The following is a 12058-nucleotide window of genomic DNA, read 5'->3' as shown; positions in this document are numbered from 1 at the left end:
AATATGAGGCATTCTTTCAGAAAATGTGTGTAAACAATCGAGAAAAACTGTAATAAAATAACAAGTTATATCTGTGACAATCTGAAATGAGTGGTTAGGCAGCTTTACCTCCAGCTCAAGCTCTTGCCTCCTGGGATTGTGAACAAAGAATGAGAAACATTCTTCCCACAGCGGCTCCTTGTTCTTATACCGGACCTTTGTGGAAGACAGGTAGTGGTTTGTTAGTTGGAAATACAATTACACTTGAGGGCAGCTAATTAAGAACAATTCATCTGGAGACATCTCTCAATAGTACCTATAGTCATTAGAACGTCTTTTTTTTTAAACTTGAATGTAGAATGATAATCTCACTTATAACATCCTAATACTGTCAGCATCAACTGAATATCTTTATTAATTTTCACTGCATGTTTTGGTTATTTGTTTTATATATTTTTAGGTTATACTTATTTTCCCTTAATTGTTTGCATCTTTTATTTTTGCACACCTTTCACAAGTATATAAATTTATTTTAATATATGAGCCATTTCAACAGTTCAACTTAATACACTAATGTTGTTCAAAAGCCTCTAATTATCTGTTTTGATTTTTCAATCTACTATTAATTAGCCAGTTTCCCCACAAGATTTGTTCTCATGAATAAAAAATTAGGACAGTTACAGGCTTTTCATAGTGTTGGTGCTGTAAGCAAATTGGATTTTAAATGGAACAACGACAATGAGGTTAAAGTGTTTATTTCATAGCTCTGTTCTTACATTACAATCCTCTAATTTTAGAACAACAAAGCAGGGCAACAGTTTTCATAGCCAAGCAGAATGATTCTGACTGGCCAAGTCAGTCATCCTGATTAAACCTCTCCTAAACACAGTGTGGGCGTGGACAGACTGTGCTTGATTGACATCACTCACTCTAATATATACAGTTGTGAAGTAAGAGCAGCTACAGTATCTTGGGCAAATCTAGTCTGTACAAAAATAACATTTATTATTCTCCAAAGGTAACGTTACAGTTGGAGAACCACTTGGATGTGTATGAAATTCTACAGGTTGAATCATTAGTGCAATATGATTAACAACTTCCTTTGAAAATATCCGGTGCTTTAATAAAAAAGTGAACTACGACTCCCAAGGTGTATTTCAGCAACACATCTAATCACAGAATTTTGGGACTATGGGTCAATTTTTAGATTAACTCAGTAATTATGGTACCCTGTTTTGTTTCCATCTGCAACAACAGATCCAAAACTCATGGGTATTGTAATATTTTGAGCTGATCGCCATCCTGAACTCACGGACAAGACGTAATTTCTCAGAACCGTTGAAATTATTCAAACTAATGGCCACATCCTAAATCTATAAGATTGTAACATTATGAATATGTTGTTGTTTTCAGGGACTTAAAATATGTTCATATTTTTAAAGTTTATGTTTACTTTTCAGATTATTTTCTGTTACCCAAAAGAAAAGAGCAACGATGTATACTGCCGTGGTTTTGTCCTTATGTCAAGCTTCTGTTTTAGTTGGTTTCATGTTTTCTGTTTGTCTTCATGGACTTTCTGTTTTATTTTGATATCCAGTGTTGGTCTTCATTCACTTCACTTGCCTTCCTTCCTTTGTCTGTGTAATTATTGTCCCTGCCTCTAATAAATTTGACCTGTTTGTTTTCAGCTTCTCCAGTCCCCATGCTTAAATACTCACCATTCCCACTTACCTGTGCCAGATTGTAGTTGTACATAAGTCCCTCTCTCCAGTGTTTATTCCTAGTGTTTGTTTTCTCAGGGTTTATCTGATTATTGCTTTGTTCCTGACTACAATAATTGCCGGCCACTTTTGTACCTTCGCCTGCATTGTTCTTTGAACAATAAATTATTTACCTGTGATTTGAAACATTTTGTAACTGAAAGGTCCAGTGAGAGACTGTTAAAGAAGTGTTGATGTGAAAGATGTGTTGGACTTCAATATGTCTTTGTGTGTAAGAATTTTAGAAATATTCTGCTAAATATAACTTCTGTGTTCAATCTTTGGTTGTCCAGATGCTAATGCCAACTGAACATTTCTTCTCATAATGAAAGGAAAGGACAAAATCTGACATATATTAGTAATAATGGATACCTATATGACTCACCTTGCTCTCAAGTGTTTTGTGTCCAACAGTAAACTGGACATATGGACTGGGTTCGCTGCTACTCTTCTTTGCACACTATTCCGGAATCAGAAAGAGGGGTGTTAGCTGATTCTCCCCAGTGTCACACACAAGGCATACACGTCAGTATACCACAACATAATAACACCCAATCTCAAACAGTAGCTCTTGGAGACTCTGTAAGGAGCACACAGTGGTGAAAGAACCAGTAGTTCAAAGGGGAAGGAACATGACCGCACGCTTTGGCAAGCAGGGCTGCAGACAGAGAGGCTACCCAGGAGAATGCCAGGCTTTATCTCCTCTGATTTCTAATTTTAGCATGCTGGGTTTTGACAGCTAAAGCATTATTCAGTAACCCTTACAGAATAATAATACCCTAAATATCTACCAGCCGGGGGGGAATTCTTAACTCACTCGTTAGCCCATCCTTTCTCTTGAGGAGGGTGATTACACTTGACAAATATTTGTCACCAGCATTAGAATTAAGCTCAACATTGTACATTCAGGCTTATTAACACAATCCGACACTTCAATATGTTACAACTTAAACTGAGAAGGTACTTAGCACAAGAAACTTAAATATGCCTTGGGTTTTTCCAAAACATTTGATCATGTTAATCTATATTGCAATTCTACACCTGCTACTTCTGTCTAATGTGTATAAACAACACCTATTGCCTACATGTCCCTCTTAGTGGCGTTTATCCTGATCCAAAACAAGGGTGTTGTATGTTGTTCATACCTTAAAGCCCTCTGAGACAAATCTATGAACTCACAATTTATGATTATTTCTATATATTTCCATTGTGGTGGCTTGGCTGTTAGCAATTAAATCACATTTTTGTATATCTTGTCTTCATAAGGTTGGTGAAGGAGAGCTAAATCAAAACCTTTGAGGTATACAGCATGATATGTAGAGAAAAGCTGGGCAATCTGATTCATTTTGATTGACTTATACCAAAGTGCATACAAATTGAAGACATGTCTACATCCAGAAAATGTTCAGTTAATTCTCTATTCTGATGCCAAGTGATGCTAAAAGAGCTTTAAGAAGCATTTGGCTGGAACAATTAGCATTTTAACACAATGAGGAAAATAAAGAAAGCTGCACAACAAAGAGATTTGTCTGTCACCTCTCTAACAGGTAGCAGCAGCACTGCAGTCAGGATATCAAAGAGTGAACTATTGGAAGCAAACCTGACAGATTTGTGCTCCAGTTGCCCTATAATTCTGCATAAAACAGACGCACAATGCTGCAGTAAGTTTCACCATAAACTGATGTTGCACTGAGGGAGTGCCACTGCATGTGTGGAAATACTGCAAGAGATGCAGCAGTTGATTTCTGAGAAGAATGACATTTCTATGAAATGCAGAAATGCTGGCCTAACAAGCATAAGTTCCTGCTCCGTAACAAAGTTCCAACCTAATGTGGATATAATCAGCTACCACAGGCTGGGTTGCTCTGCTGGATTGCTGTTGAAAACCTTTGATCCAATTCACTTCCAATACAAGAAAAATGCCCAAATGTTGGATAGACAGGAGAATGACAACTTCTCAATCAACCATAAAGATTGAAGAAGATGAGAATAGAACAGGTTGAAATATTCAAGTGCAATTTTAGACTCGGGCAATGTGCAAGCAAGATCACATGAGTTAGTAAAGGTGGAAAATCATGTATCATTACAAATAAGGAGAAAAGAGTGCACATCACAACAAAGGCACAAAACCTATAATGCAATCATTCATACACATTTGTTTTAAAAGGAAAATTCACTCTGCTTGTTTGATAATCATCACAATCCAATGAGGTCGGTGGTGGTGGTGCACTTGAGGAAACACAGATGAGACACAGGAGGTGATCTGTACATGCAAACCATTTTTCCCACATTACCTTCAGGGCCTTAAATGCTTGCTTCAACCCATCATAGGTGAAATCTGACAGGTTGATCTTTAAGCCATAAGGACATTTGGGGGAGAAAATCACACCCATAGTTAGTACATTGGGAGTGGTTGAGTATGGTTTAGAGGCATGAGAAAAAGAATTTTTTTTTTTAAATATGTGTATGTGAATAATATGGGGGATAAATAAAAGACAGCAGGACGGTTGATATTATTGACACTGCAGGGAGCTAACAATGAAAACTCAGGTCGGAATAATGATATGAGGGTGTTTACTTCAGGGACGATTTGGAGGAGCTAACTTTGAGTCACTTTTTTAACAAGCTACAGGCTTTCTGTATCTGTGCAGCAACACATACATTGGCTGACTAATGCACACAGATCATTATGACCTCTTTGTACTGCAGATATTTTTTTTAGCCTTGAACTAAGCATCGGATTTAGCCGAATCTGCATCAAACTACCATCAAGGCATAGCTGAGTCCTTTATGTTATTGATTATTGGGCACTCGGGGTACTCTTCATCAGACATAACAATAAAACCATGCAGCTAACACATGCTTTGAGATGCAAGTTTTCAAAGTTTCCTGTTACTGTTCAACCCACGTCATCGCACACCACTAATGCTTACACTATCAGGATGCAAAAGTACTGGGGGACTCACAAATATTGTTCTATACTCTGAAGTATTGCTCTCACAAAAGACTAGACCAGATGCTCTCCTCTCACTTAAGTTTCCACAGCCTAAGCTGCCTGTGAAGACACTCTTGGGTGAAGAGGAAAGAGAGTAAAGAGAAAAACATGGAGTTATGACTGAGATGGCTCATAAGGTTACAGGTAGGTTTTAAAACAGTTGCTCCAATGATAGCTTTCAAATCCTATTAGATACACTGTAAAGTCCTGGAAAGGTTTTGGAGGTTTAAGGTACTCATCAGACAACAGCTACAAAAATACTGACATAGGACAGAATTCCTGAGGTTTAGTGACTTGATTATAAAAATTGATAAACTGTTAAGAGCTGGAGCCTAAATCTATAATAATCCATAATTGTTGCTTTTAAAGGTGCTCTAAGCAATGTCATGAGTGTTTTAGGCTACAATATTTGTTTTCACATACAGCAAACATCTCCTCACTATCCGCGAGCTGCCTGTCCCCAAAACACACTGTAAAAAGACATGGTCCCTGTAGACAGCCCAGGGTCTACAAACGGCAACACAAATAAACTGTGCCAACCAGCACCACTAGGCATACACAAACAGTGTTCCAGCGATCCAGCCAAAAACCGACAACAAGCATTTGGGGGTGGGGGTCGGGGGGGGGGGGGTAGTGCATGGAAGCACAGAAGGGAGGGGACAGGATGAGGAGGAGGGAAGGTTAAGCTAGTCTCGTTTTGTTTGAAAATACTTTGAACGTCAACAAGAAGTAGCGTCACCCAACATCGCTTAGAGCACCTTTAATGGCTGAGTTTGCAATAGCTAAGATACTGGGGAAAATATTAAAAACACCTGCCCTGGATGTTAGGTTCACCGGGAGGTCACAGTGCAGTGTAAACCAAATGTAAAAAGAAAATGAAAGCAAACTGAGGAAATCAATCAAGTGTCACAAAGCAAATATGGTAACAGGAATGTGGAGCATTGCTGCGCACTGAGTAACAATCCTTAGTTAAACAAGTATACAACACTTGTACTTCTTATTGAACTGGTGTTGCTATGTGGTGTGTGTGTGTGTGTGTGGTGTGTTGTGTGTGTGTGTGTAGTGTGTGTGTGTGCGAGTGAGTGAGTGAGTGAGTGAGTGAGTGTGTGTGTGTGTGTGTGTGTGTGTGTGTTTTGGGTGGAGAGCAATAAGGCTGCATATACCTAATGCTATATTTTACCACAAGCTATAGCATCAGAACAGTAACACTGCTACCTTCAAAACAAAGTGAACACTGCAGTATCTTACAGGTAAATTCTTTGCTGAGTCCAGATGGACCACAAGCAGCGCTGACGATAGTCCATCATTAGCCAGGCTCCTGTCTGCACGCACACTTCGCAGCCCCTGTTTGGACAAGAAAGACAGAAAAGTCAATCAACAGAGAGAACGATGACAAACAATATTTTAGCTTTGTGAAAAGCTTTAGTTGTTGTACCTGGTCCAACTTCTCTGGAGTGGAGAGCAGAGACAGCCACTCCAGTTTTAAATGGAGTTTCCCAGTAGGAGCTTCTTCCAGGTCAAACCACTGCAACAGTGTAAAAAACATCAAAGTTAAATCATTAAGTTAAGTCATCGAAGGGACCAAAAGTATTGATTTTTGTAACGACAGGTTAAAGAATTATCCTCAAAACCTGACAAATATCGAACTATTCCTTTAAGGACCTAATCTATAAACTCTAAACAAATTCTAATTAAATGAGTAATATAATGTTGCCATAAAAATGCTTTACCTCATCAACCTTCTGTTCTTTGTACAGCTCAGTCATATCAATCATCAGGCTGTGAATAATGACAAATCATTACTCAGATTGGCACGGCAAACAGTAAACAGAAAAATCACACTAATTAATCTGAACACTGAACAGAGGGGGTACAGCTATCGATTGGCTGCTTTGTGTTGTCAGCGCTGGGTGCAGTGTTACAGTCTTAAGGATAAAATCAATTGACTTTACCCTTGGGTTTGGAACTGTGGAACAACGCCTCTTCTTTACTTAAACTCATGTCTACTAGCACAGATACTTTCAACTCACCTTCCACTTAGGACAACATGGGGTTTAAGACACAATGTGTAAGCCATCAATCTGCTAGAGACTGCAAAATAGCCTGCATTGCTAAATCTGCCACATTTACATGTTGGACTCGGTGCTCATGTTGATTAATGTGCGTTGCCCCTTTTAAATAGAAAGAAATCTAAAATCTAATGCCATACCAGATCCTTAGCTTTCCTATATAGCTGGCAGATAACAACAAGCTTGCTGTTACATATCCGCCACATTGAGAACTTGTTTCTTATGTGTGATAAGAATAGAGCAGGACAGGAAATGGGAGAAACTCACCTTCCCAGGAAATCATCTTTGTCAGGATCTTGGTCAAACAGCTCAATCTCAAGGTGTTGACCTGAGTGCTCATACACCAGAGCCTGATGAAGACAACAACAAATTGATCCTTGTTCAAGCAAACATGTCCAGTCAACAGACCGATAACTTCCAATAATGTCATGCAGGTTGGAAGAATACACTCGTTTTTATTGTAAACAAGTGATCAGATTACTCAAACTACACTATTATAGTCATGCGTAGTATGTGCTGCCTACTCCAAACAACATCCCAAACCTGTCACCTCGTAAACTTCGTTCCATTTAGGATGGAGGCTCTCCTTCACAGTCTTGCTCTGAAACTGCTGGTTGCCGACCTGAAGGATACCGTACGGGTCGGACTTGCCCTTGATCAGCCCTCCCAGAAAGGTATCCTTCCCTTCCAGATCCTGAGCCTCCAAGAAGTGAATCCTCAGGACTCCCTGTGGAGACATGCAGAGCACAGCGTTAAGGTGAACAACAAAAAATAGCATCTTTTAACACTTTGAGGCCCCAATGGAGTCTGACTTGATAGGATGTGATATTACCTGCTGGGTACTATAAGGCAATATGAGAAAAAATTGGGGCTTATTACTAGGGTCAGGTAGAAACACATTATTTCTAATGGGGTTATTAATTATTTACATTTCATTTCATCATATTCATTACAGTTAATGAGTGTAAGAACTAGAGACCAGAAATGAAAAATACAAATGTATGGTACCAGGTGTTGTATGTACATCATGATGAAATGATGACAATGATGTCAAGATCTGTCTTTGTGTGAATTTGAAATGAAGTACTTTTAACTTACTTTATCTTCATTTAATGTATATTTAATTATTTCTGTAGTAGTATCAAACAGAGAAAAGCAGCAAATGCTTGCATTTGACTATTTGACATTGTTTGGTGATAGTGATTTGTTTTTGATTAACTTATTTTTTTATCCAATTTTTCAATTTAATAATCAAATGATCAGCTGATGTGTAGTGAAGTCAGATTGGTATAATATTAGCAAAAAGAGTACAAAGGCATACAATAATTGTAGCCTAAAATATCTTAAACAAAATATCTCATGAACAAAGGATGCTGAAAGTGATGATTTTGTTACCATGGAGACAGCTATTGGCAACAAAGACTTGACATGCTTTTTTGCTGCTTTGGCCCTTTTTCATTCTGTTTCATTGCTGTGAATTACATACAAAACCTTGATAACTGCTTTCTTTTATTACAGAAAGAATAATAAAACACACATCACACAGGCCCCTTGAGGTTGGACTATCAAGGACTTTCACTTACTAACCAGGAATTCCCTCATGAAGACGCATATTGAACCACCTGTTTAATTGCATTTTCAAACTGCAGTAGTACCTTTGGCATGGGAAAGCGCAGCCTGGCCAGTTCCACATCCCCGACCAGTGGGATGGTGATACGATTGGGTAAAACCAGATAGCTGTAGATAATGTCTTGAATCAGATGTTCAGAGAAGTCACTATAAGGACAGTAGAGAGGGTTGGGAGAAGGGCGGAAGGGAAGATAAACAGAATGAAGCAGTGAATTATTTAATAGACCGTAAGGGTGCGCCGAGTTATAAATGCTCTCCTTCAATCTCAGCTTAGTAGTACAGTACGTTTCGGATTTACATGTGAGAAGATATGACAATTGGAGTCAGTTCAAGCGTGTTGGTGCTGCTAGTCAAAACCCTCTGAATGTCTATCTGTCCCACTAATGATTCAACACTTTGTGACAACAACAACAACAATGACAAAAAGGCCAGCAAATGGCATTACCGCCAAGCTTCCCTTTATTCATTTAGCTGCCATAGCACTGCTGGAAAATTGCAATCATGGCATTTCCATATATCACGATGTGGATATCCTAATCAAAGGTGTTTGTAAACCGGGAGTGATCGTGAAATTATCTCTGGACTGATACCAGGACTCTGAAAACACACCAGCTAAATATCTCAATTCAATTGTCAATTGTTATTGTATATTTCTTGTAAATTCTATTGTTTTGTTGTACTGTATACTTAACAGTATATTTTATATTTATTACTGTCCTTTCTGTTTTTATTCTTTATATGTTAAGTGATTGTTGTACTTTGAGAGCAAAGGCTAGGTGTCAAATTCCTTGTTTGTTTACGCAAACCTGGCCAATAAAGCTAATTCTGATTCTACAAAATAAAAAATAATAAAGCATTTAGCCTAATAAATCAGACATTTACTAATACAAAGGACCTGATACACCTTTCCCATGTTCTTTCTAGTTGTCCAAAAGTGTAGCAACTCGCTACATGACAGCCTGTATGTAATTGGTGTGGTATACATTTAGAAAATTCCTATCCTATGTGTCTTGTTGAAGTAGGCCCAGGATAGTAGCATTGACACACCCTTCTCCACTAAAGTGTGGTCTGGCTACACCATTTATCTATTCTGGGAAATGATCGAGCTTGTTTGTATTCCTTTAAATCTAATAACGATCCTGGGCGGCGCTAATCAATAAAAAGTATAAGTGAAAAGTGTGAAGTAAAGTATCTAAATGGATTTGTTTAACGATTAATAATCAGCACGAAAAATCTGTTACTGTCAGTTCCACACACATGATCTGACAACAGACAAAGGCAACACAGTGACTAAGTACACAAGGTAATGAAACAATGTGAAACGAGGGACATGTGACATGAAGGTTTATGAACAGGTGAAAAACATCAGGGTGGGGCAGACAATCACAAAGGTGGAAAAACACAAGGCAGGAAGTAAAACAAGACATGACATGGGAGAAAACAGACTACAACATAAAACAGGAAAATGAAGCATAAAACATTCACAAGAATGAAAACAAATGCCTGCAGTAAATTACACCCTTATATTTTATTTCTGTCATAAAGGCAACTAATGTAATGGATGAGTCCTAACCTTAGACAGATGAGAGTCATTTCTATAGACAAGCGACAATTCCTGAGGCTCCTTCAGGACTGTGAACCAGTTGAAATTGCTTTAAAGACAGAAACTTCCTTTCCTGCTCTAAAATAGCACTGAAGCAACACAGACACTATCTACTCTGACAAAAAACTAAGCTAAAAAGCTAAAAATTCAATTTAGCCGGCTGTGTTTGTGTCTGGAGTTAAGAGAAACATTTATTTGATCAATCAGATTATCTTTCAACGAAACAACCGGCTACCGCTCTTCTCTGTGAGCCGATTAGTAGCATTATGATTCTCTGTTCGGGGAGTGATCAGAGACGGAGCTTTTCTCCAGCTGAGAGCTGAGAGAGTGTAAAGGGATTCCTGCTGCATCAGCGCTTATTGCTGCATTTTTGTAGCTCCCCTGGCGTAAACACTGGAACACCCCACGCACCTGCTTGTGTGTGCACGCAAAGTAACAAAAGTGGGACAGTTTAATTCATTCATTTTAGGACAAGAGTGCTGACTGCAGACATGCACACTCAAACTTTATAATATAAAGTTTGTAGAGTATGTTACTGCGTGTTTTACTCTCCTGTGAGCCGCGTCAAAGACAATTATTTTATCCTTTGGCAGATAGTACTGTTTTTAGCCTTGGTAGCAGTATAGAGAGTGGACCGCCATGGGACTTTAACTCAGAAAATAAGAACGGTGGTGAATGGGGAAAGGCAAATCATTTTTTATCCCATTTGAATTAAGCCATGAATTACACATATGATGTTCATCCGTTTAATAGATAATTTTGGAAGTCAAGAAAGTCTCAGTTTATTGTTAAACTGTTGAAGTATAAAATGTGAAAATACATAATTAGACCACACACTTCAAAGTTGCATGGATGACGTCTAGCTGTCTGTGTGTATCGTAACGGGGATGTAACGTTAGTCAAAAAAGCAGCGGATCTTGCTTGTTCTTTTGCTTATCTGTGGAAAACACTTCACTGGATAAAAACAGCAGGTAAGATAACGTTACATGTGTTGTGGAACAGAGCAAAGCTAGCTAGATAGCGAGCAAGTTAAGTAATCAAGCTAGGTGACGTAAATTGTACGAGACGAGACGTAGTTCACTGACGTAGAAGGGCGTGACTTTGGCTCTCTATGACTCTGAGAGATGGCAATGTAGGTCCACTTTGGTTCAGCAACTATTGGATAGATTTCAATGAAATTTGGTACAAACATTCATGATGAATCATAATAACTTTGGTTGACTGCAGTCTGCTTCAATCCCCACACCCACGTATCTCTTTCATCCCCATCCACATCTCCTTCACATTGTTTTGCTGCAGTTTGGCCTTCAGCTTCCTCCTATATGAGACCTAGCACTCCCTCAGTTTCTCCGGCTGTGGCTGTGCATCAGAGTGTGAATGTGTGTGAGTGTTTATCAGATGAGCAGGTGGCACCTTGTATGGCATCCTCAGCCACAGTGTGTGAATGTGTGTGAATGGGGAAAGGTTACTGTACGTAAAACCGCTTTAAGTAGTCGTTAAGCTCAGAAAAGCTCTATATAAAAAGTGCATTTACATTTACATCTAAGCAGTCCTGCAGTGCCTTCTAAGTCCACCTCCTTGCGCATCAGCAGAAGGAAGGATGTAAACAGTGATCACAATGGTGGATGTAAACTCCCTCGGGAGACAAGATACATAAGCCCACCTTCACATGCACATGACCGGGATTGCACCACTTCTCTTTCACATACAGTGCAACCCCCACCCCACTCCCTTTTTTTTACCACTTTCCATGATAATAATAAAACGTTTTTATTATTTTTATTATTTTGCAACTGTAGCTTAGCGCCGCCCAAGACGACCGTGATTGGTTTAAAGAAAAAAAAATTCTCCTATCCAGGAATGTATATGTGGAGGGGAAAGACTTTACTTTTGCAGCACTGTGGAGATAGGTCTGGCAATACAAAACTAATGACCAAATAAACCCAAATAACTATTCAATTCAATTTCAATTCAATTTTATTTATAGTATCAATTCATAAGAGTTATCTCAAGACACTTTACA

The 12058-nt window shown here is 38.7% G+C and overlaps 1 protein-coding gene across 4 annotated transcripts in view; it reads right to left on the bottom strand.

The window, feature by feature from the left end:
- esyt2b (extended synaptotagmin-like protein 2b) overlaps positions 1–12058 on the bottom strand; it is a 35005-nt gene that overhangs the window by 7745 nt on the left and 15202 nt on the right. Inside the window, exons 8-17 of one of the 4 annotated variants that reach the window (XM_032504105.1) lie at positions 8459–8579; positions 7354–7530; positions 7071–7153; positions 6465–6513; positions 6170–6259; positions 5983–6078; positions 4706–4807; positions 4034–4090; positions 2125–2199; positions 109–195 (exon numbers count right to left, since the gene is read on the bottom strand). In XM_032504105.1, the coding sequence (XP_032359996.1) occupies positions 109–195; positions 2125–2199; positions 4034–4090; positions 4706–4807; positions 5983–6078; positions 6170–6259; positions 6465–6513; positions 7071–7153; positions 7354–7530; positions 8459–8579 (937 nt within the window). The remainder of the gene's footprint in view (positions 1–108; positions 196–2124; positions 2200–4033; positions 4091–4705; positions 4808–5982; positions 6079–6169; positions 6260–6464; positions 6514–7070; positions 7154–7353; positions 7531–8458; positions 8580–12058) is intronic. The other 3 variants (XM_032504106.1, XM_032504107.1, XM_032504109.1) reach the window with 3 other exon arrangements.

Source organism: Etheostoma spectabile, chromosome 22, assembly GCF_008692095.1.
Source record: "Etheostoma spectabile isolate EspeVRDwgs_2016 chromosome 22, UIUC_Espe_1.0, whole genome shotgun sequence".
NCBI classification, from domain to species: domain Eukaryota; kingdom Metazoa; phylum Chordata; class Actinopteri; order Perciformes; family Percidae; genus Etheostoma; species Etheostoma spectabile.
Note: the sequence above shows the minus strand (reverse complement) of the source record. Positions and strands in the feature narration are given on the sequence as shown.